Consider the following 25,913-nt stretch of genomic DNA (forward strand, 5'->3'; position numbering starts at 1 on the left):
TGGACAAGTGGCTATAAAATGGCATACTGTCATTTCAACAATCGCATCAATGCTGCTATGACAACATCTACCGTAGATCAAGTTTTAAACTAACGACAAAGGTCCTGTTCATCCCACAAACCACGGGGAACGTTCTAAGGAATCATTTTAAGAGAAGCTGATATGACCAGCCAACCAGTAAGGAAGAAGTATCCCTGTACAGAAGAATGCACAAGAAGAATAAAGCGGGAACTTGAATATGAAAAGAAAAACCATAAGACCAGAGAACAGATTAATTAAAAACTATAGGTTAATTCATATATCCTGAAACATTTATCATGTTTGTAGATGCTCAGCCTACATAGAACATTTAGTGTAACACCAATCAACACATAAGCAATAAGAGTGAATATGATCATCCATCAACTACAGAAGCTAAAACAATATCTTCCAAGATGTCTGTCACTACCATCTAAGACTAGTAAGCCAAATCAGCAGTGCACCCTTCTGAATTCCTCAGGAACCTCCAAAATCTTTGCTCGGATCTTCAAGAAGGCACTGGGGCAAAACATCAAAGTATGCTGTCAGGATCCAAGAATATTGAATTGCAAGTACGCAAGAAAGAAGTAAAATAGGAAAAAACACGTAGCAGTAATAATACCTCTATAAAATAAATGCATTGATAGTAATAAATAATCCTATTCATCATAATAGGTCAATGCTGTGACAGAGGGGAACAATAGATTTTATGCCACAAGAATATCCGCTAACATGGCACGTGATAGTTGAACATAAATCCAGGCTAGTTTAGGTACAGTAGATTTATGGTCAGAATCTTAATCTTAATCTTGCAGCACCTATTGCTTACCAGTTCCTTCAACAGTTTTACACACCTCACACAGAATAGTCTTCATTTACACTGGTCACGAATCTCGAGGAAGATTATTATGAATCAAACAGATAGAATTATCTTTATCCAGGGATTCAAATAACTAACACAAATAGTTCAGTAACATGCAAGATGTTTACCGTAGTTTTGTTAGGACTGATTATTTAAGTCAAGCACTTATCAAACACATTGAGCACGTAATATCACAGTAACTTACTGTATGTAGAAGTATCAATTTGCTCTGGCAGCTCTTTTATGTCAACCTCAAACCTTTCTTGCACCTTTACACGTTGACAATATGCACATAAGACAATTGTCATAATTTTTTTTTTAAAAAAACAGACAGATACTACAATCAATAAAACATACCTGATTAAGGACGTCTGAATCAGACGCGGATGACACAAAAGTGATAGCAAGTCCCTTGGTTCCAAAGCGACCAGCCCGTCCAACCTGCAAATCAGTTATGGTAATGAAGCAGGTAAAGTGGCAGAATTTGATGAATTCCTAAATAAGATGAAATTGGAGGAGGAGCACAACCCTGTGCAAGTAGGTATCAGCAGAATCTGGCATATCATAATTTATTACAATGTTGACGCGCTCGATATCAATCCCCCGGCCAACCAAATCAGTAGCTACAAGGATTCTTTTGTGCCCTTCCTTGAAGTTTTTGTACCTTGTCAACCTGCAAGACAAAGAAAAGACAGCAAGATAAGTTAGTATGACTTAACAAGCAGGAATTTAGAAAACTAAGAATGAAATAACATACAAGTGGTTCAGAATTGCCTGATTTTACATGATAAATGCAGTTCGATACTTCAATATACACCATGATTCCAATAATTAGATACTACTTATATATAAGTTAAACTATGAATGCTCCGTCATATAATAACTGCTTCACAAGTGAGAAATCTATAAATTGCAAGAGCATAGGTAAATGATATACATATATAGAAAGCAAATGATTTTCAGGAAATAAGATTTAAACATTAATATCAGCATAATAATTGGCAAAGGTACATAGCCAAATCAATTCATAGGTTACATTACTCCAGAAATAAAAATTAAAGACAGCCTGATTATGAGAAAATTTTATCATGAGAGCAGCAAGGCCAAACAAGAAAATAGCAGTGGAGCATAGAAACTAGCACCGATGCTAAAAACAAGGATCAAGCCAATTCTGTTTCCAATTAGTGAAACACCGCATTAATTATATGTACATAATGGAAATGACAAAATTTTGAAAACAGGTTTAATTATATCAGACCCTTCAATAAAAATTGCAAAATAAATTAATGTATCCAGCAACTCTCAATAACTCAAAAAGACCGCACACACACACACACACACACACACAAAAAAAAGAGCCATAGTATCCAGTTCAACCAGAAGGTACCCAAGCAATGGATGACCATGGAATTAAATATTGTCAGATACAAACACATCACAAACCTTTCTTCTTGTGACATTCCAGAGTGAATGCAGATTGATGGAAAGTTGCACTCATAAAGTAACTTGTTAAGCTCCGCTGCTCTGTTGACACTTTTGACAAAAATCACAACTTGATTGAAGTCCAAAGCATCCAAAAGATCATTCAATTTCCGGTTCTTCTCCAACTCGCTCAATTTGATGTAGTGCTACAACCATGCGATCATAAGAAAGAACGCTAACCCATTCAGCCAGCAATAGACAGGACACACCAGAGCTTTACCTGAACTAGACCATGCAGGGTCAGCTTTGCCTCATCATCAACATAAATTTCCATTGGCTGAAAGGGAACAAATGTCAGATTAAAGAAGATTAGGGTCCTGCCTCCAAGCTAACCGTATCCAGTATCCAAAAATGATGCATGAACCCCACATCTTTTGATTGAAATTTATAGCCTCGTCAATGAACTTGAATTTTCCTCATTGACTTTTCACACTGATAAAACACCCTAGTCATAACTCATAACAACCTTTATGCAACAGTTCTGCCCACACTTGATTCCTGATTAAAGATTTCTACTTGATCATCATAACAATGAGGATGATGGAATGTAGAGCCAGAATCTCAACCAAGAATGACTACGGTCCACAAAAGCAGCAGAATATTTGATGAGAACATCAATGGTACACAAATCCCAGTACTAAAATAATTAAGTAGCTACTTAGTCCCCCACCCATTCCCCCAAACAGAAAAAAGAAGAAAAGCAAGCCTGAAACACATGCACATTCCCCACCACCCCCACACACAAAAAAAGAAAAAGAATAATCCTTCGGATATAAGACAGTAAGCCCAGATCACCACCCCCATCAATGCTTGCCCAGAAGAAAAAGGGAAAGAATAAAGAGAGAAGGGCCAGCAAACCCTTGACACCAAGGTTTGCTGGTATCAACCTGCACTGCTAGCTTAGATCATAAGCATCTCAGTTCAACAGATATTAGAATAGGATGGACTTCTAAATTTGAGCTAACAGCAGGACATTACATCTTGCATAAATCTCTTGCAAACAGGGCGAATCTCCTTGCTGAGTGTTGCTGAAAACATCATGACTTGCTTCTCATGAGGTGTCATTTTAAATATCTCCTGCACATCTCTCCGCATGTCTACAGAAATGACAAGAATGTGAAAATTCTTGAATAGATTAATAAGGGGAAAAAAGAATGAGACGAGTAAGAAGTAGAATAGAAACAAAAAGTGATACATAATCAGTGAGTTATAAAACAGCAAAATAAGAGCATACCAAGTGACTCGAGCATTTTATCACATTCATCAAGAATGAAGTGCCTCACATTCTTCAAGGAAAGATCTTTATCTCTAGCTAATGCTAGTATCCTTCCTGGAGTACCAACTACAATATGAGGGCACTCATTCTTCAGTATATCCTTATGCTTTGAAATGTGAACCCCCCCATAGAAGACAGCAATTTTAGTGTCTGGCAAGTATGTACTGAACCTCTCGAACTCATGGCATATCTACACAGTAATAAATAGATAAATATGAAAACTCTCGAGTAAGCTAACATCACGTTATAAAATTACATAGTACCAGAATATCCTTGAAGTAAGATAAAGATTCGAATAAAAGGCATACCTGGTAAGCTAATTCCCTAGTGTGGCATAAAACAAGTGCAGCAACTTGGCCAGCAAGAGGCTCAATCTGTTGAAGAGTTGAAAGAACAAATACAGCTGTTTTCCCCATTCCAGACTTTGCTTGGCAGATCACATCCATTCCAAGAATAGCTTGAGGGATGCATTCATGTTGTACTGATGTAGAACCAAACAAAATTGGAGTGGTACCCCCGGTAAGTAAAAAAGCTTCTGCGTCCTTTTAATTGAAAGGTTTACCATATTGTCCTCCAAAATCAGGAATGTGGAAGTAATGATTACCTGCATATTTACAGATGGTTTATCATTTTTGTCCAAATGAACTTCAATGATAACGAGACTGCTACTGCTAAAAATAAATGCTGAGTCACAAAGCAATCAACCTAACCAGAAAGGAAAGCATAAGATTTGAACTGAACATTTCTAGTTACATTGGAAAAGCATGGGATTAACATCTTCATAGGCTCAATCATTGCATGACAGATATGCAATGAGATAACATACCATATATACCAGATCATAAAATCAAATTGATATTTCATCTTGTCAGAGAAAGACATCTTCCTCATTGGAACAAATTCTAATGAATCTTATGTAGGGGTGAAAACGGGTCGGATTAAGTCCGACCCGACCCGCTATCCGATCCGGATCGGATCGGATACGGATAAAAAAATTCTATCTGATTCGGATCCGGATACAAATACGGATAGGGGTGTAATAAAATGTCCGGATCCGGATCCGAATACGGATAGTCTATTAGAAAAAATTCGGATTCGGATACGGATACGGATATAGCTAATGTTATCGGTTTCGGATCCGGATAACGGATATCCGTTTAACCGATTATATAAATACCCTAACCCTTCCCTCTCCATCTCTTATCCAATCGGTAGCCGCCTCCACCTCCACAACCCAAAATATCTCCTCGCCATCACCGATCACCATCTTCGTCGCCATCACCTCTCCGGCCTTCCCGTTGTCATCGCCACTCCGTCGCGGCGTCACCAAGCTCTGCCTCCTATGGCCCTCCCTCCTCGAGCTTGGCGTCACCAAGCTTCGCCTCCTGCAGTCCTCCCTCCTCGAGCTCGTCATCACCAAGGGTCCATTGCAGCACTATTGGCTTGGAACTCCATTGCGAGCAAGGGTCTGTTGCACTATTACTCTGGCTACTACAGTTTTCTAGCGATCTCCCATTACAATAGTTGCAATCTGCAATCTGTGTGCTAGAGATGGTATGAAAATTATTTCTCGTTATCTGATATACTCATATACTGCTTTATTACTGGATCAATGATTTACACTATTACTTGTTGATTGTTGAATTTGACGCGATCAAATTAGATTCTAGGAGAGATCTTAGAGAAGCAGGCTTGAGATGGCATCTGGAAGATATGAAATAATTTTCTGTCATGATAAATAGCATCTTTCTTAAGCTCAGACATTATAGATGTTATTGGGTATTACCTTTAAGTTCTAACCGGATATTCATGAAAACAAACAACAAAATATTCTTAAATTATATAAGCAATATTCCACCTTTTTGTGTGCTGTCAGGTGTGGCTGACATAGTGGGAAGACGATTTGGAAGGGAAAAGCTCCCATACAACCCTAATAAGTCCTATATCGACACCATAGCGATGTTACTTGCTGGTTTCATAGCATCAGTTGGGTAAGCAAACAGACTAAGCAGATCATTTATTTCACTGCAGCTGCTTTTAAGACCTGAGATTTCAACAACTGACATTTGATACATGGCTTCAAATTAGGAGAAAATGGCAGCTATGTAGCGCCCATACAAATGGCAGATTGACCTCAAGGGTTAAAAGAACTAGTGAGGCAAATCTCTCCAGATTGACTTTAGAAGATCGTCAATGTTTGTGTTTTCTACTTTGCCTCCAGATTCTCTTTGGAGGCTGTGCAGAAATGAAGAATATATATGTTAGAAGAACAAATTGCATGATTTCTTCTCTATTACGTCTTTTTAAAGAATTCATATATGTTGTTTTTGTCACAACCATTTATTTTCTTATTGTTCTTATCACTGTGTCCAGTAAACATTGCATTCTTTTCTATGGTTTAAAAGGGCATGTATCTTTAGCTTAGAAATCAAGTCTGAAGGGAAGTGTGCTTTGACTTGTTGTCAAAGTTTTCTTTGCTATTTTAGGTGCAAGGGAAGTGTGATTTGACTCTTTGTAATTGAAGCTTTCTCTTGTTATCAAAGTTTTCTTTTTGAAATAGTCTTTGTGTTAATTGTGTCCAAAATAAAGGTTATAATTTGTTTATGATCTCATTTATATCTATTTATGATCCGATTTGTATCCGTTTAAAATTCGATCCATATTAGGAAATTATCCGATCAAAATCCGAAAAATTATCCGATCCGTATCCGAAAATTATCCGTATCCGTTTAGTTAGGATACGGTTTTAAATTTTGCTATCCGTCTAATATCCGTATCTGAATCCGTATCCGAACAAAAAATATGGATTCGGATATGAGTTGAATACTATCCGGTCCGTATCCAATCCGTTTTCACCCCTAATCTTATGTGATCTCCCACTCAATAATGAGAGATCAACAGGGAAAAATGCCAAGAGAGACTAAACCATAGTAACATGATTCATTACAAGTCTCAGATGACCTACAAATGAAAGCAATGTAGCCAACCAAGTATATACTAAAACAATACTTCAATTTGCAAAACAATTTATATGGTTCATTCACCCAAAAGCAACAATAACTATTTAATATTTATTAGCCATGAATATTTACTCTCGTGATCATACTCAATATAATTATGTCCTTAAAAAATGCTTGCCTTCAGAAGGATGCTCAAACCCTGAATCAACGATTGCACGAAGTAGCTCTGGCTTTAATAGGAAGTCTCTGAAACCAGAACTGTGAATTCCGACATAGCCCCTGGCACAATAAATGAAGGTAGTTCAGATGGTTTCGTCAAACTGGAAAAATGATATGTCACAAAAACTTGCAGGACTTGCTGCATGCATGACATGCAAGTATATTGACAATTGAACCCATTAAGCAATTGCTCTAACCAAACAAACACTAATGAAATATAATACGGCAAAACATATCCATAACAAAAGAACTGTGCGAGGGCACCAAAAAAAAAAACACCTATGTTTACAAAGTAATAACATGTGTACAGGGAAGCAATACCAACAGTCTATAACGAATCAAACTAATACTATCCAAAAACAGTAGAACGGGGCAAAGATGGAACGCCTAGACACTCATATATATAGACCTTATTTGAATCTATAGATAACAAACTGCAACCTGAGCAATCAAACAGTGCTAAAAGGATCAAAGCAAATGAATCAAACAGGGGTAAAGGAGCAAATCAAATGAATCAAACAGGTAGAATCTTACTTTTTCGCGACTTCACCGCCAGTCTTGGCCGCGACACCGTCGGGAGCCTTCTCCTCGTCCTCTTCGTAGTCGAGAAGCTCCTCCTCGTAAGTTTCGTTGTCCTTTGCCTCTCCCATTCTACATCGCAGAAGAGAATTAGATCACAGTAAACATGCCAAAAAAAATGTTCTTCGAAAGAAGTAAAAAAAAAACTCAAACTCAAAAACGACAGACGAGAAGGAGATCACCGAGTGGTCACCTGTTAAGTCCGGATACCACAATTAAGGTCTGAAGGGTGATTCGAAGCGTCTGCAAGAAAAACTAATGGTAAAAGGCGGAGCCAAAACTAGGGTTTCAAGCAGAGATGGGAATGGAAGCAATAGAGGAGAGATCGGGGACCTTGGGCTAGAATTCGGACACGAAGCGAAAGGGCGGAAGGGATTGAAATTGGGGCTAGGGCTACAGATTATTATTTAAAGGCGAAATCTATAATTCAAACAAACGCGATCCCATCGATATAACTATGATCTTAATTCCGCCGTTGGATCGGTAGTCCTCACTGGATCGCAGTGTATAATCTTTGATTGTGATTGCCCGCCCACTTGTACCAATATGGCATCTCGTGCATCCATCTTTATTCGTATTGGCAAAATTACCGAGTCCATTTTTGCTTAAATCCTTGAATACATATAGTTATTATATCTACATCAATTCTATTACTATTATTCTATAAGATATAATAAATTTATAACATTCCAAAATCCTAGCTAAACAATGAGTAAATTATAAAATCAATCTTTATTTTGTTACAAATTTCACCAAAGATGAACTCTAACTTTGAATCCATTATCTTAGTCATAGACACCGCATCATCCTAAAAACATTCCTTTTCTTTATAAGTGCTGCATCATCCTAAAATTGGAACCTTGGTACTACGAGAAAAGCAAGTCATATTATTATGTTACTAACATACATGTTTCAGTCTTGAGTGCACACACATATATATATATATACACGTCAAATTGAAGTATATCCTATCAATTTATCCAACTTAGTAGCAGTGGAGGTATAATTATGGTTTCGATGTGGGCTAATCCTATGTAAGTTCGTAGCTTTCACTTGGTCGACAATGGCAGTATTATAGATAAAAAAAACTCAACAAAAAAGTTTGGAAGGCCAAAAGCTTTTTAATTGAGCTAACTATGGCAAAAACACAGACTCAATGGGGTCAGAGTCCAAATGGTTTCATTGGCACCGCGGGAAGGCCTAACACGTATAGATATACGAATCACTATAGCATAATAAAAAGAAAAAATAATAGTGACGGATCAAGAAAGTGACGACAACCACGACAACTAATGATACTGCGATGATCACACTTAAATAAATGAGATGGATTATATCTGATATGTGGCAATAAGATGTGAAGGGATTGAGTAGAAGTTATGCCGGAGGATAAGTTTGGCGAGATATTAGCATCATTAGGGAGGAGGAGGAGGTTGTGGAGGTCGTATATGGATGTGGATGGAGGAGAAGAGTGGGGCTAGATCCGATGGTGATGAGCATGACTTGGAGGCATAGCAACGACAGAGAAGATTAATGATGACAATTGCATCAGATGAGCAGTGATAAAAGGCTCAGATTCGTCGAAGACCTTAAAAAGAAGGATGAGACAATGACAACAATAATGGAGAAAAGGGGCAAAACCTCGTAGGGAATGGAAAAAGGCCATTGTCTCTTTCTCTCTGCTTAACAACTTGGTGGGGAAAGGGAGAAGGGCAAGCCAAGCCACCGACCATTTATGGGAAAGAGTAGGAGAGAGAAGATAGTTTTGGTAGAGCTGACTCCACTAAGATTTAAGGGTGTTTTGATGACGAGGAAAAGTCAAAGTATGCTTATTTTTTATATGTAATCCTAGAATGTGAGCACGATGGATATGTTAATGAGTTAATATATATATATTAAATATCGGAAACAGCGTTTGGATGGAGCGGCCCAAATTGTTCGGCCCACCGAATCCCTGCTCTCATCACTGTTGAATTGTGGATCCACAATGGTAGAAGACGAACACCAAATCCACCGCGGTAGATTGGGGCTGCATCGCTCGGTAGCGTCCTGCCTAATCGCTTCTTACCACAAACCCCACCAAGCCTACCTGCGCCTTTTTTGCTATCTTCCCCCATCACTTTCTCTCCCATTCGGATTCTGGAAGTGTACGATCTCCTCCTCCTCCTCCTCCCCCTCTAACTCGACGCTTTTGCCTTTCCCTAATTCCACCGTGAGCCCCCTTTTCTTCGATCCAATTTCTTGCCGCTAATCTTTAATTATAGCTTCGTCTGGGGTCTCTTGACCGTAGGAAGCTTTATTTTAGCCACTAGGAGATAGCTCAGCTCTGAAACAACAAGACGTTAGGTTGGCCGTGACGCAGATTGAAAGTCTAGGGCACGTTCTTTGATTACATAAGAGCGGTAAATTGTGTCTTTGGTGGGTTTGATGCTGATAAATCTATCTTTCGGCGCATGAAATGGTGTTCTTTCGTGTTCTATTTTGTGCAACTTGCACTCAGCACCGCAGATGACAGCCGTAGTGTGGGGTTTGTTCAAGCTTCTCGCTGGATTTGGTCTTGGGGGGTTCTCGTTGGGGCTCTGTTTCATTCAGTAGCATGGTTATCAAACTTGTATTTATTTCAGCTGAAGGAGATTGGAGGCCGTTCAGTTTGAAGGAAGCGTGAGAATCTTGCTGTGTGGTTGCATGTCTTAGTCTGGATGTTGGCATCAGGGAGGGGTATAGAGATGAACTCCACAATGGATGAGATTAATCTCCTTCGCCAGGCCCAGCGCCATCACTTGGTGGTTAGGGGGATAGGGGAAGAAATTGATTTGGAGATAGGGCCTGGGGATGATGACCCTTCATTTTCCAGCACCACCCTTGTCGGTGTACCTGCACAAGACTCTGGTGCTCCTGAAGAACAAGAAGACCATAAGCACCTTCTTTTAGCCTCACACACAGCTAATGAAGACCAACAAGACCTTTTGAAGCTGCCTCAGGCAAAGAAAAAGAAGAAAGTGGTGAAAAAGTGGCGAGAGGAGTGGGCGGACACTTACAAATGGGCTTATGTAGATGTACATGAAAACACAAGTAGGATATTTTGCTCAGTTTGTAAAGAATATGGCAGGAAGCATAGGAGAAATCCATATGGGAACGAGGGAAGTAGAAATATGCAGATGAGTGCGTTGGAAGAACACAACAATAGCTTGCTTCATAAGGAAGCCCTTAGGCTTCAGATGGCATCTAAGGACAAAAGTCAGCCCGTCATTGAGAGGCCTGTTTATGTAAAAGGTTAGTGTGTTGTCCTATGCATGGGACATGACTTCTTTCGCATTCTCTTGCTTGATGCCGCCATGGTGCCTCTGCATCTACTGACATATCATTTAGAAGGTTTTACAAGTTAAACAGTAATTTTGGTGAAAAATATTTTATTGCACTTCTGAGCACATATACAAGAAGGGTCAACTTTGCTTTTAAGTACACCAAGTCATTGAGAGAGGCATTTGATTAAGTTGTTGCTCTGCAGTTCATGAAGATAATTTTTAGAGCTTTGACTATGAGTTTTTTTTTCCCCAAATGATATGACTTGTCATCTTATGTACATGCTAGAGATGGAAAACTTCATTCCTTTAGTATTTGTCAAATTAATTTGGACCTAGTTTGCATCTTGTATAGTATCAACAGTCATGAGGTATACTCGTTCTTTATGAGTCCATCATCTTTTTGCATATATAAGTACATTCTACACAGATGGCACATATATTTTGTTTGATAGATGACTACCTTGACATACACAAACTGTTGATCAGATCTTGAGAATGAACCTATAAGTCATTCATTTAGGATGTTGAGCTATGGGTGAGGAATTATGATTGGACTCACACCAGATGCTCAATATTTGATGGAAGGAGGTAACTAGATATTCTCTAATTCATTTCTTACTATCTTTCAATCTCCCCAGGTTAAACCAAGAATCGGTGGATTTTGTTTAGAATTTAGACATTAATAGGAGACCTTTTGGGAACCTAGGAGGACACATAGAAATGTTCGAAACCTTTGTTATTTTGCACTTTCACATTCATCATTCATCATTGCTTGCATCTTATCAGGAATTAAAGAAAATATTGGATACTTGAAGTCTCCAACTTCAGTGCAACCGAAGTACTCAATCGTTCAGCACTGCTTATCAGGAATTAACAATGTTATGACTTAGTTTCTTTCATATTTCATCGTCAAAGATAATTTATCCTATAAGTATCCTGAACTTCCGGGTTTTAGTTGGTTTCAGAGTTGTTCTTATCAATTGATTTGCACAATTATTATGCCAATTGTTGTACTAAATTTTAATCTGTTGTTTTTTTTTGTTGTGACAAAACATTTAAGCATTAATGTCAAAAACTGCTGCTTCAATTCTTGAATCTGTTCTGAGGAGGGATCCTCATGAAGTTGAATTCATACAGTCTGTGCAAGAAGTGGTTCATTCATTAGAATCTGTGTTGGTGAAGAACAACCAGTAAGTTCTCTCTCCCTTGCTTCCACCCCCACCCCCCCCCCCCCAAAACCTAAATGATTTTTTGATACACTGTAGAAGTATAAAATTGATGGGATTTTTCCCATTTGAAGTAAAATATGTTTGTCATATCTCAAGTCAAATCAGTGTTTTGCCTAACTTTTCAGGTATATTCACATCTTGGAGCGGTTGTTAGAACCTGAGCGGTCAATTGTATTTAGAGTGCCATGGGTTGACGATCGGGGTGAAACACATGTAAACCGAGGCTTCCGTGTACAATTTAGCCAAGTGGTGGGTCCCTGTAGGGGTGGCCTTCGTTTTCATCCATCCATGAACTTAAGTATTGCCAAGTTTCTTGGTTTTGAGCAGGTACATTAACTTTTGCTTCATCCGTATATGCCCAGCATGCTGCTCTTTAGTATTGCAACTAGTGTTAAGCTTTGTGAAGAAATGGACAGATGCATAATCTAGAACAGAATTATCAGAAATATCTGATTCCTTGATGATTCTTTTCATAGGACTAAAGTAAAGGAACTTGGTTCATGCTTGTATATTTGTATGTTCTTCTGATTAAGCTTTCATTTAGACGACACTTTTGTTCTAGTACCATAGCTTATATTAAGTATTTAACAATTGGATTAATAGGTGAAATGCAATATCTCCCTCATCCCTTAAGTGATGACTTTACTATTTTGGTTGGCATATATTTCACTAGTTCCCTATTTGAAAGTCAATCAGGTTTCATTCTTTATATTCCATCTTCTTCTTCTTCAAGTTTTGTACTTCTAAAAAAGAACTTCTGGATCTTGCCTCCCTAGACCTCATGAGCCTAAATTGCAATTCTAAGTCTAGACATCAAAGACTCACAGAATTCATGATAATCCCCTCTCTTGCCTAGTGTGATATTATCCAAAAATTTGACCCCAGGGAGGTTCAACTGTTCAATGCCAGGTTGACAGTCAATTGCATGAAATTGCCACTTTTCGAGAAATCTTCTCACAGTTGTGGGGCCAGAATTTTTGGGAAGGGGCAAACTATAAAGTCATATTAACTCACTCAGATAAAAAATAGTTATATTTAAATTATTCAAAAACAGTAAAAAATATTATTATTGCAAACCAAGTTTAATGTTCAATAATAATTTTCAAGTATAAAAATGTAAAATAACTTATCTTTGTAATTTTTTCTAAATTTAGAGTTCTTTCTGCGATATTTTATTAAGTTTCACTAAATAGATATACTAATTTTCAATACAGGATCTGAAAGGTATAAATTTTATGTAATTTTCTTAATTTAACTATATAAATTAGTAATTCTAAGATTTAAATTTTTTATTAATAAGCATCTATTTGATTTTTATTTGTAGGTTGGTCCTTTAGGATTTGATTAAATTTAAAATTATGTTTGAATTGAACCCCACTTTTAAATACATTTAAAAATTTAAAGGAACCCACTTGGAGAGTTAGAACTTAGAAGAGTCATGTTATGCGACTTGCTTTTTTTTTTTTTTTTGTCTGTTGTAACTAATTATGCAACTAATTTAATTAAGATATATTGATAAGTAAAAATGGTAAAATTAGTATTTGCTTGAGCGAAAATACTATGGACTGAGTGGGGGCAATTGCACCCCTCCTTGAATCCCTCCCTTCGCCCCTGCCTTCTGAAACTTGAGTTGTGCTCTGGCCGGCTTATATATTTGGGAAAAGGCTTTGGGGAGGATGGTGATATATCCTCCTTTTGCTGTAAAATTATTGTTCTGATGAAAGTATCGGTATCTCCAATACTCTGCCCTTTTCTGTTGTTTTAGTTGGAGCCTAGGGAAAGAGAGTTAAGATGAAATTGGTAGCATAGGCAGAAGGATCATCAAATGCTCTTATTCTATTTCCAAGGCACTACTGATCCTTGATAATCATGTACAAGGTGCTTTTCAGCAATCTTGTATTTGCTGTTTCCATGACAACCTTTTGATGAGTGATACTTATACTTATTGTCCTCTATGTTGGCTTTTGTTTGTTATTTTCCTTTTTACGAGAGCCGTCTATTGTTGAATTCTTGCTTTACCAGACTTTGAAGAATGCTCTATCACTCTATAAACTTGGAGGTGCTGGGGGAGGAAGTGATTTTGATCCAAAGGGAAAAAGTGAAAATGAGGTATTGGCTATTAGCACGCCTTTTTTTCTTGGGACAAAATCACACCATTTATTTGGCAGGAAAATTTAACAAGGATATTAAATACTGCCAGATCATGCGCTTTTGTCAAAGTTTCATGGATGAGCTGTACAGATACTTGGGCCCTGATCAGGTATAGAATTATTTTGTTTTCATCTATGGGCTGTCAAATCATAGTCTATTCATTAATGCCTTTCTATGAAGTGGCCTACTTGTTAAACAATTTTGGAAATAAGGCTCTAATGTTCTGATGTCATGTTCATGCAGGATCTTCCTGCTGAGGATATAGGTGTTGGTCCTAGGGAAATGGGTTATCTTTTTGGACAATATAGACGCCTTGCTGGACATTTCCAGGTATATTGGCCATCACTGGGAGAAGCAATAAAACTATTAAACTCATATAGACCATTATTCTGAAGAAGTGCAGTACTTTCTTAGTAATTCTCACTTATGATTACCAGACCGTTGACAGATTAAGAAACTAACCAAGTAGTTCAATTTCTAGTAGCAAATTGGCAGAAAAAGAGGCAAGAATTAAAATTTTCTTCCAATGTATTCACTTATAAATGCATGTAACTACAAAGTATACCTATTGCTACTATTTATGTCTTATTACAAGTAAATAATTTTGTCTCTTATCTTCAGATTTTGTTTTTATGCTTATGCAGGGAAGTTTTACAGGACCAAAGATATTCTGGTCAGGTTCTAGCCTTCGGACTGAAGCTACTGGATATGGACTGGTATGTTACTTTTTGAACAATTGTAGAGTTCTGGATCTTTATACTTTAACTGACTCTTTTAGTCCTTTAGTTTTACTGACCCAGAAATTAAGGTTTCTGTTATTCTTCTCTGGTTAGGCTAATTGTCTGGATTGTAATAATAGTATAATACCTTTCAAAAATTTCTTATTTTTGTGTATACCTCAGTAAATATTTTTATTTTCTTTTATACACCTCAACCCGTTCTTTCTTGCATGATTGTCTCTCTAAATTTGTTATTTGTATGTATCTCCTCATAACAACTGTTTTTTGCATTGATATCCATGGGTGCATCATTTTTTTTAGTGGATACCTCTCAAATCAGGTTGTGCTAATCAACAATCAGATATTTGAATTATTTCAATTAAAAGGATTAAAATAGAAAAATGCATTGAAGGGTTTACAATACAAATACTGAATTAAACATCTTCCCTCTCATTTTGTCCTTTTACTTCCACAGGTATTTTTTGCACGTCTTATACTGGCAGAGATGAACAAGGAACTCAAAGGATTGAGGTTTATATATTCTGACACCTTACTTTTAGGAGATAAATATCAAATTGCATATCTATAACGTTGATTAGAGGCGTACATAATTATCTGTCATAATGAAGAGTTGGATAACAACGAACAACTATGTCCAATGAACCTTAGGGAATGATTATTCAAACATTGATAAGAGGCATACAATTAATACATAAATAGAGTAATAAGAATCTGACATATGCTATTTAGGCAACTTCACTACTTAGGTGTCTTGGTGACTCCTCCGGCTAGGCACCTAGGTGTCAACGTGTATACTAATTGCAAGCTTATATATCATTGTGTTTGATGTGGGTGTCTTTTCTTTTTTGATTGTTACGAACAATTTAGTAATAGTAATTTCATCTTCTAAAAACATCATCACAGTCAGTAAGTACTATTAATTTAAATGATGCATTAACCTATCATTATCCATCTCTTGCAAAATTAGGGTACTGGTACATCTTAATTTCAGATTTCTCTATTACTAGTTATTATTCTTCTTGTACAGATGTGTAGTAAGTGGTGCAGGGAAGATAGCAATGCATGTCTTGGAGAAGCTTCTTTCCTGCGGTGCCATCCCGGTGACTATATCAGGTAATACTTGTTGCTTGACAGTGGTTCCCTTGCTTGTGAAGAAAGTTTTCATGGACTTATGTGGATCTGCTAGCAATTCGAAGTGTTACCACTTGCCACTTCTAATCGGTTCATGAGAGCAATATTTTCTTAATTTGGTTGTGATCATTTAAGGCCTCGTATATTTCAAGAATAAGGTTAATTCTAGAATATATATTCCTCTTTATTATTCTCAAAATTTTTTTTTATTCTAGAAATAATTATTTGTGTTCACTTTTTTTTTTTTGGAATAAGAGTATAAGAATTATTTTTAATGTGATATAAAGTAAAGAAAAAGATGAGAAAACATATTTTATTTTATTTTTATAAAATTACCATAAATATTTTTTGATTTGATATAAAGTATTGATGTGATAGATATCAATGGTGAATTAGTAATTATGTTAGTGTGTAATATAAAATGTAATTTTGATGAATAGTGTTTGTATTTTATAATTGAATTATTCTGGTATTTAGCTGTTATTCTAGAATAAAGAGTTTTAGAAAGTTATTAGTATTTTCATTTTTGAAATTTGCGGTGTGCCTTTTGACAATGAGACTTGCTTATAAAGGTTAGAGACCTTTTGCATATCTTGTCTTCAGACTTCTGTCTTGGATTTAGCCTTCTGTTAGTTGTGAATCTGTGGGGCGCTCTATCTTCTTCGTAAGGTAGGGCTACCTTTCTCCTAAATCTGAGTTCAACAGCAATAAGAGAAGAGAAAAGATGCAGCCAGAATTAGAATAGAACTCTCTCTTCTATTCCCTAGCTACACAACTTTATTACAAGGTCCTAATACAGGGAAATCGGAGTCCTTTACAATGAGGGACATGTCTCTTTATATAGAGGTGAATGTGGTATATGTTGGAGGTGTGAAAAGGACGGGGGAGGGGGGATCAGAATTCTTTAAGTTATCCCCGAGTTTTGGGCCCAAAAGATTAGAGGGCTGCACTCATGGCTGCTGCAAGTGGCAAAGTGGCTCCTTCTTAAAGTCAAATACATTTGTTCCCCTCAATTCCTAGCTCAAAACAACCTAGCAAAGTCAAAGAAGGCTGTTATAAGTGGGTTTGTCCACCAACAGTCCAGCTAATTAGCCCAAGGCATGAGTGTCCCCTGGTCAACAAAAATTGCAAAGTTCTCAAGTTGTAAGCCAACAACCCTCAAGGCTGCTGCTAGTGTAGGATGGCATGGAGGTCAAGGAAAACTGCTCTCCACTCCTCAAATCTCAACTATTGTTCTGCTATGCTAGAGTACTTCAGCACATAAGCTGAAGTGTCCAGTACATAAAACGTGGTGTCGTTCCAAATTATATTGGCGTTCCTGATGTCCAATTTTGTCACAGCCAAGTTTGCCTCGGTACATCTTAAGACATTTTGGTCTAATTTTGAATGGGTTGTGATATTCTCTCCCATCTAAGGAACATCTTGGCTGCTAGGGGTGTGAGCTCAGATCAAGGTTGAATTGAAATTAATTTCAAGCCTAATTATAGAACAAGTTTTGTTTGAAATACTTACTCAAGCTTCCTTCGAGCCAATTTTAAGCTCGAGCCTAAAGAGCCAATCAATAAGCAAATTTTAAGCTTGAACCAATTCAAACTTATAGTGAGCCTAATGAGGCTTGATTTAGGCTTGAATCAAGGTTGAAATAAGGCGTGGTTCAATTGCGAAGGTATAAGATCCAATATAGTAACATTATGAGCCTTTAGATCTTAATCTAAAGGTTCATAACTTCATATTAGTCATATGCATTATATTAATCTCATGCATAAATGATTATTGGCCCGATCCTTGCTCGAACAAGTTGTAGTGCGTTGCTTTATTGCGCCTTTGGTGTGCAATTTCCAGCAGCGACTGTGTTTACTTTGGCCATAAATGTCTTGCCTTCTTGGCTTTGTGGCTGTCCTTCGTGAGGATCTTTTGCAAGCCACCCAACTAGAATAAATGACCACCGCCTATTGCCATAGATGATCAAAGCTTGGCTGGTTTTGAACCCGCACTATCGCTTGGTATTGTATCTTTGCTGGGAAGCACGGATACCCCATATGGGGTAACTAGCCATATTTGATACGTATCGAATATGAATACAGGCTAGATACGTATCCAATACGTTTTGAAAGTATCCTAAATTAAAATAATTAATTTTTATTTCGTATATGGGGTGGATACGGTGGGATACATTTTAGATACATTTTGGGATACGTTTTAGATACATTTTGGGTTTATTTGAGTAATTGCACGGGTTTAATTTTATAAGCCATTAAGCTATTAACTTACTCCCCTACCCCCTTTTGTTTTTCTTCTTGTCTCAAATATTTTGTGCCCTAGCCCACACCGTTCTCCCCCTCTCTTGACCACGATGACAATCCCTGTTTTCCCATCTCTCTCGACTAACCAATCGACGTTGACACCGTTCACTCAACACTCGACACTCAGCAACGACAATCTTCCTCTCACTCTCATGCCGGTATTTTTTTTTTCTTAATTTCTTCTCTAAATTTTTTTCATTTGATTTCTTCCACTTTTCCCTTCTCAAATTTTGTTTTTAGTTTCATTCCTAGTTTTTTTCTTCTTTTCTCAGTTTTTTCTCCCTTATTCTCTAAAATTGTGTAGATTTTCTTCTCTGGATTTTTCTTCTTTGTCTTATTTACAGTTTAATTAATTTTGATATTGTTACTGGAGTATTATACAATTAAGTATGGTTACTTAAGTATTACATGATTAAGTATGGTTACTTAATTTTGATATGGTTACTTAAATATTACAGTTTAATTAATTCTCTCTCACTCAGTTTTTTCAGATACTCATTTACTTTAGTATTACATGATTACTTTGTCTAATTGTCTTTGATATCTACTACTACTCATTTTTGTTATTAAATGCTTATGTAGATAAGAGGTTTATTGAAATATTGAATGCAATGTTATGCGTAGATTGTCATTAGAATATAAATTTCTTTTTGCACATACATATGTATAGGTTATTAGTAGGATATAATTTTTTATATATAATTTATTTATTATCGTATCCTAGACGTATCATATCCTTTATTTTGAAAATTTGCTGTATCCTCGTATACAGATCCTTATTTCATAGTGTCTTTAGTGGTTGATGAGGCTTGCATCCAATAGTGCTCTATACGTCCTCCATATCTCCTTGAACTTTGGAGGTGTTGTTTTATAAAGTGTCCTTGCTGTTGGTTGCTCACCGAGCTTTGCCTCGATGCCATGACTCCTTTGGCCCGTGTCCTTGAACTCTCTAAGGACATCGACATCTTTCACTGGGATAATCATCTTCTCAAGGCTTCTGTTTTTGAAGTTGTGGGTAGCAAGGTGCATGGCCTCACCTTGACTCGCCATCTTAGTTGTAGGGCTAACAACACCTTCGCCTTCATTTTGAGGAGATGAGTTTCGTTGGTTCGCATTATGCATGACGTGCATTATCCATGATATTTACTGCTCAAGGTGCACCATGAGCACAACTTTGGCAGCAATTGGGAATTCTAAGCTAAGGATCAACTAGAACTTGTTGAGGCTTTGCTGACTTCGACGTCTTTGGCCATGCTCACGACTAAACGAGCATCAGAGTTCACTGAATTCACACGGTTGTCCTTCTTATCTAGCTTGAGGCCAAGCCACTTGGTTTTTGTGTTGAACATGAAGTTGTGGGTTGCGGCGATGTCAATCATCTCTCGAGTGGCTACACCGTTTACTGTCATGCAGATGTACATAAGTCCCTTTCACTCAAAGTGCTTGCCATCGTAGGTTTGTCCCTAGATGGTGTTGACACATCGGATTTCTTCAACTGCCAACTCTTCTACGCTATCCTCATCCAAGATTTGGACAATGCTCAGCTTGTTGCGTCTTAGTCAACATGCCCATAATTTTTCCCACAAACATAATAAGAAATCTACTTGCTTTAGGGCCGATATGTTGACTCTCAGTTGCATCCCCTAAAGGTTTCATTGGCACTTTCCTTGCGGATATCTATACTACTGTTGCCATGGCTAAATTTTGACAATTTTGGTTTATTAAGGTGGTTGCTACTTCTCTCGTACTCGGGCAGCTTTTCAGCGGTGGGGATAGTAATGTTGAGATTGTTGATGCCTTGGGCTACCAACTCTTTATGCAACTACTTCTGCAGCCCATTGAGGAAGAACGCATGGTTGTCCTTCAACATGTAAGGGATTGATAAAATCAAATGAGTGAACTCTTTCACTTAGTTGGTGAGAGTCAAACTATGCTTCATTCTAAGAAATCGATGTTTCCAAGGAAAAATTGCATTTTGAGCTCACGCTTCAAGTTTTTCCCTAAGTTGATATGGCAAATACCTTTGATTTTCACTAATGCCACCACAGTATGGCAATCGCCAATGAAATATATGGATGCGGTCCGGACCTCCTTGCCCTCCTCAAACCGCAATGCCTTGAGGTATAGCTCCATGCTCCAAAAGAAGTTCTCAACCTTTTTTAGATCAAGACTCCTTTGAACCATTGCGGTTTGGGGTATGCGCCCTAGGTGCATCCTTTGTGACAACACCTCTATGCGTGACAACCCTTGCAAGGAGAGTAACTCTAACTTGAGAATGTCAACCTCGTCGACTTTGGGATTACAGCTCCTCAAAGTAAATTGCCTTAGCAATTGGTTCATCACTTCGTAAAGCAAGCTCTACCTTGATGTTGTGAAAAGAGGTGTTGAATGTGCCCATGGCAGCTTGGACACTTTCCTTCATAGCTCGCATGTGCTTTTCAAAGCTGATATAGCAGTCGTCCAGCAGCTTTAGCCAATTGTCCACACGTCCAAGGCTATTAGCAAGTGAGGACACACGAGTCTTTAGGAGCACAACATCTCTGTAGGGCCCTTGCTCTTGCCACACTTGGAAGAATTTCTTTGATTTATTTAGGAACAACATCAACAATGGCAGTTTCGAAGGACGGCAGCATCGCAACAACAGATCACAGCGACTCTGATACAACTTGTCGCAGACTTAGCAGCTGCGAGTCCGTGCAATGCTATACCTTCTTCTCAAAGTAAGGTTAGCCTTCTCCTAATTTTGAGTGCGACTACAAGAGAAGAGAAATATATAGCAGGAATTAGAATAGAACTCTCTCTTTAATCCTTTAGCTCTCAGCTTATACAAGTTTATTACAAAGCTCTAATACACAAAAATCAGAGTCCTATACAATGAGGCACACATGCTTTTACATAGAGGTGAAGGTGGAATATGTTGGAGGTGTGAAATTGACAAGGGAGGCTCAACACATGGTGGCTGTCCTGCTGTCTAGAATTCTGCATGCTGTCCCCTCAGTTCTGCGCCCAAAGGAGTACAGACTACACTCATGGCTGCTGCAAGTGGCAAGGTGGCTCCCTCTTAAAATCAAATATGGCTTCTCTCCTCAACTTCCAGCTCCGCAGCAACCTAGCAAAGTCAAAGAAGGCTGCTGCAAATGGCTATGTCCACCAGCAGTGCTGCAATAGTCCAGCAGCCAAACAGCCGAAGACATGAGTATCCCATGGTTAACAAAGGCTGTAAGATTCTCAAATTGTAAGCTGGCAAGGCCCTCAAGGCTACTGTTAGAATAGGATGGTTTGGAGTCAGGGAAAACTGCTCTCCACCCTCCAAATCCCAGCCGCTGTCTTGACGCACTCTAGAATATTTCAGCCCATAACTTGTAGTGTCCACTGCAGATAATGTGGTGTCCTTCCAAACTATTTTGGTGTCCTCCAATTTAATTATAACCAAGTTTAGGCCTTGGTGCATCTTAGACACTTGGCTTTTGGTTGAATTTTGAATGGGCTGTGATACCCGTCTAGCTTGGAACATGGACTCAGTCGATGTGCTTTATTAGTTATTATCTCTTCACAATGAAACTCTTGCTCATTTTGTTTAGGAATGGAGTCAGCAGGTTTTAGTGTCCAGTTGTTCACAGTGACAGGACGAAATATGAACGTGAGTATTGTTGGCTTATTTACAGAAGATGCTGGTTTAGTGTTCACATTTGAGATTGTAAATCCTGAACATGAGGATGCTTAAGTTGACAGCCAATTAAAGGTACTATAAAGAATCGTGGATGAGGATTAAAAAGACTAAAGGATATTGTGGGGATGTCTGTTCCCATATTTCTTCAGATCAAGTTAGTAGGATACATCACGGCTAGAAAGATCACTGATTTTAGAAAGGATGATCTAAGGTCTGAAGTTGTTTATTTGTTGCAATTTGGAATGGATTAAGATGTGCTGTTTGGAATTATTGCAAAGATCAGCAAGAGATGATGAGATAGGGAGAGGGAGAGGAGGAAGGGAGAGCAAATTTTCTACTAACTGCCTCATGACCTTCATCTTACACAAAGGAGAAAAAGAAGCTGTGACATGTTCATTATGCAATCTTTTCATACATCTGGAAAACCTATGGGGTCAGCATCAGTAAGTGGATCAATTTAATGGAAAAATCAATTGATATCTTTCTCACAAATTCAAGCATGTGCTACCCAATGGCACGACATGCCAATCAAATGCCTGTTTCCCAGGTGATGGGGACTCAATTTTGAATGATTAACTGTGAACTTTAGAGAAATTCATGTGACGTGCCCATGTTTTATACTTTTATCTTTAATGAGTAATGACAAAAAGAAAATTGTTATTGTATAACTTGTTTAACTTGGCTTTCTGAAAGTAAATAATTTATAGACTACTTCCTTCTGGGCAAGAAGAAATTGTGTCACATTTGATGCTATTAAATGTATTAGTAAGATGAATCTCATGCTTGTACAGATTCCAAGGGCTATTTATTTGACGAAGATGGATTTGATTATGTGAAACTTTCTCTTCTTAGGGACATAAAGATGCAACAAAAGAGCTTGAGGTGCATAAAATTTGTGTATCACATTTTTCCTACCATGTTCACTTGCAGAATTTAAAAACCATTTCATGTTGTTTACAGAGAATATTTAAAATCTTATACCCGGGCTAAGTATGCTGAGGATGCAAAACCTTGGAATGAACAGTGTGATATCGCATTCCCTTGTGCTTCGCAGAATGAGATCGACCAACCTGAGGCCCTTGCCCTTGTCAGTTCTGGTTGCCGTGTGCTGATAGAAGGTGTTTGTGCTAGATATTATTGTCTAAAGCATAATATATTTGGCTATCCATTAAGTATTTATTTTCAATGAGCAGGTTCAAATATGCCATGTACCCCTCAAGCAGTTGACGTTTTGAGAAAGGCCAAAGTATTGGTTGCTCCAGCTAAGGCAGCTACTGCTGGAGGGGTAATGTACTACTAATGCTTTCGTCATGTGATTACCTGTGAGCAATATATGATGCATGTATTGGGTTTCTTTGCAAAATGTGATACTATACTTGTGGAAAAGAACTTATGTTACCTTGATGCAATTGAGTGATATAAATGTCTTCATGCTTTATCTGACTAACAACACAACCTTTATGTCATGATGTGTTTCTTCTCATCCCAGCAGTGCATCCTGTCATTAAATTAAGAACTACCTTTCATCTAGATGAAGACTCGAGATATACTCGCTAGAGATTCTTATTACGTTTACATTCTATCTATGTATTGTCTTCTCTTTTAATTGGTGGCAGGTTGCAGTTGGGGAACTTGAACTCAACCATGAGTACAATTTGATGCAGTGGTCACCTGAGGATTTTGAGACCAAATTACAGGTAGCTTCTGTCTTATTCTTTTACCTTGTCTTTAGCTCTCCCTCAAAACTTAATATAGAAGGCTACATGAGAATATTTGTAATGGATGGATTTATCACAGTCCTGATAATAAATATGCTTTACTGGTTTGTATCAATTAGATTAGGGCTACACTTGACATAAAAAATATTAAGATACTATTTCTGCTACAGTTATGTTGACTTTACCTTAAATGAGTTTATTAGATTATATTGAGACCTTCTAATGCAAGTTCCATACTATTGAAGATGACTGCAACTTAAAGGTTAAAATGCCCTTTTTTCCCTTCTTTTTAGGATAAGGTAAAAAAGTTGCTACATAACAAAAGATAGGTACGATGGATCTTTACCATGCACCAAGTATTCCCAAGTTTAGCAATTTTTGTTACTAGTCTGGTACATACATATGTGATATGTCCTTTGGATCTATACTTCATAGTATATTGTAATTTGTCTATGTTTTTCAAAGCACCTAATTTGGTGTTACAGAGAGCTCAGCGGGCCTATATCTGCCATGGGTTTCTTAGCAGAGGCCGCACCACTGCACCGGTTGCCTTGAGCCTAAAGGCAGGCCTCTAGTGTATACTAGTATCTAATATTTATGCTGCTAAATGTCATATTCTACGAGCAGTTCACCTACTAGCTATTTGTGCTGATGGTTGCTTGCTGTAAAAGATTTTGGCTCATAGTGTCACCTGTAGTGAGATCAAACGTCATAAGTGGAGGCCAAGGCAACATTGTTGGTAAGAAAGGCCCTGATGTGTGGCCGCTACTATTGCAGCCACCATAAACTTATCTTAGAATACTAGATCCATGTTAAAACTTTGGTGTTTGGATTCTTGAGCAGAATGAGCTTCATTACTTTTTTCCCTTGTTCTCTTATATCGTATTCATATCAATCAAGGATGGTTGTGCCATAGGCATGGACCGTGCCGCAAGATAGGGAGAGAATAAAATAAGGGAGATTATTGACCTTCTACCCTTCACTGCTCGCCATCAACCTTACTGTTGATCTTGTCATCACCGCTCGTCGTCACCACGACACTAGACACCTCGCACCCATGTCACGGGCGGGTGCGAGTGGCGAGCAACAACGACGAGGTCGATAGCGAGTGGCGGAGTTGTTACGAGAGATGCCGTGCGGCACCCCTCATGCCACGTGTCTGTCGGCACGACCTTTGATATCAATAGTTTGAAGTTTTATTGTTAGTTTCATTGGTAGTGATTCTTTAGCATTATATTAGACTGTTATCTTCATTTATAACCTATTAAGCAGCCTCTTTAATTTCACATGTTCAATCAATTTAAGTTTCAAGGTAATTTCTCGTACTAATCATTTTCTTTTTTTCTATGATTGGGACAGGATACAATGAAACAAACTTATGAGAGATCACTTAAAGCTGCGAGTGACTATGGGTTTTTAAAAGATAATCCAGAGTAAGTTTTTGCCAGATTATAATATGTGATCGCTTCATACTTTTTCTGTGCCCCATTGTTTATAATCCCATAAGCTGTTCCCTCTGGATTAGCATAGAAATCATCTGCTTTTATTGCTTCAGCTGCTGCTCTTCCAATAGGTAGATCTTCATTACTGCTATTATTCATGCAAAACAACCGACCTTTGTGGATACTTGTTGAATTTTTTTTCCTCCGAAATTGTAAGATTATCTTGTTTCCTTTGTCTCAGTATTAAAAGCTAGTTCCTGGTGGTATTCGTGCAGAGCTTTGGTGCATGGTGGAAACATATGTGCTTTCCTTAATCTTGCGCAGGCTATGACTGATCAAGGATGTGTGTGACAAGACCAGCAAGATTACTTTAGAAATTAAAGTGGGATATACAGATGATTCAAATATGGAGCTGCAACTGGTGCTGCATGTCAAGTACACCTACGAATACTCGGCACCATTGGTCAAGTCCGAAGACATCCTTTGTGAAGAAACCATTTTGCAATGGAAAATATTACAGTGGAGTAGCTTTGATTTGTTGTAACATAGAAAATTAAGGCTTAAATATATATATATATATATATATATATATATATATGCTGCAGAAGCAAACTACTAATTATTCTGCTGTTGGTGGTGTAATTAGTTAGTTCTCTTGTTCATTATTGTGAAGAACATAGATGCGATTGAGAATAAAAATGTGTCATTCTTTATCCACGTATACAATTGCTTGGTCGACAGATTGCTCGATTCTTTTTCATCCTTTTTTGTGCTTTCCTTTTATTTTTTTAAAATTCGAAATACTTTCTCTTTGTGAGAAAAATAAAA

The 25,913-nt window shown here is 37.7% G+C and overlaps 2 protein-coding genes and 1 long non-coding RNA gene across 6 annotated transcripts; 2 read left to right on the forward strand and 1 right to left on the reverse strand.

Annotated features, from left to right (window-relative positions):
• Positions 1–254: 254 nt before the first annotated feature.
• Positions 255–7,831, reverse strand: LOC140769833 (DEAD-box ATP-dependent RNA helicase 15). 2 transcript variants are annotated; one of them, XM_073110715.1, is made up of 13 exons: positions 7,730–7,831; positions 7,590–7,639; positions 7,352–7,468; positions 6,777–6,877; positions 3,947–4,119; positions 3,597–3,828; positions 3,341–3,459; positions 2,583–2,639; positions 2,324–2,508; positions 1,409–1,553; positions 1,238–1,321; positions 1,086–1,149; positions 255–537 (listed from the first exon to the last, which is right to left on the reverse strand). In XM_073110715.1, the coding sequence occupies exons 3-13, from the start codon at positions 7,465–7,467 to the stop codon at positions 527–529; spliced, it is 1,287 nt and encodes a 428-aa protein (XP_072966816.1). In that variant the 5' UTR covers position 7,468; positions 7,590–7,639; positions 7,730–7,831; the 3' UTR covers positions 255–526. The 2 variants fall into 2 exon arrangements, with proteins under 2 accessions (XP_072966816.1, XP_072966817.1); XM_073110716.1 differs by lacking the exons at positions 7,590–7,639; positions 7,730–7,831 and having other exon boundaries at positions 3,947–4,242; positions 7,352–7,390.
• LOC140769843 (uncharacterized) lies at positions 4,557–6,225 on the forward strand. 2 transcript variants are annotated; one of them, XR_012105960.1, is made up of 3 exons: positions 4,557–5,192; positions 5,515–5,629; positions 5,727–6,225. It is a non-coding gene; the product is annotated as an uncharacterized lncRNA (long non-coding RNA). The 2 variants fall into 2 exon arrangements; XR_012105961.1 differs by having other exon boundaries at positions 4,557–5,104.
• Positions 7,832–9,388: 1,557 nt separating the features above from the next.
• LOC140769830 (uncharacterized) lies at positions 9,389–25,806 on the forward strand. Of its 2 annotated transcripts, none has more exons than XM_073110709.1 (15): positions 9,389–10,669; positions 11,762–11,891; positions 12,056–12,257; positions 13,953–14,039; positions 14,131–14,190; positions 14,325–14,411; positions 14,726–14,797; positions 15,276–15,331; positions 15,849–15,934; positions 22,717–22,807; positions 22,886–23,043; positions 23,119–23,210; positions 23,542–23,622; positions 25,003–25,076; positions 25,327–25,806. In XM_073110709.1, exons 1-15 carry the CDS (start codon positions 10,096–10,098, stop codon positions 25,337–25,339), a joined length of 1,863 nt encoding a protein of 620 aa, XP_072966810.1. In that variant the 5' UTR covers positions 9,389–10,095; the 3' UTR covers positions 25,340–25,806. The 2 variants fall into 2 exon arrangements, with proteins under 2 accessions (XP_072966810.1, XP_072966809.1); XM_073110708.1 differs by having other exon boundaries at positions 9,392–10,669; positions 25,361–25,806.
• The last annotated feature ends 107 nt before the right edge of the window (positions 25,807–25,913 follow it).

Source organism: Typha angustifolia, chromosome 11, assembly GCF_048772165.1.
Source record: "Typha angustifolia cultivar Huaian chromosome 11, ASM4877216v1, whole genome shotgun sequence".
NCBI classification, from domain to species: Eukaryota; Viridiplantae; Streptophyta; class Magnoliopsida; order Poales; family Typhaceae; genus Typha; species Typha angustifolia.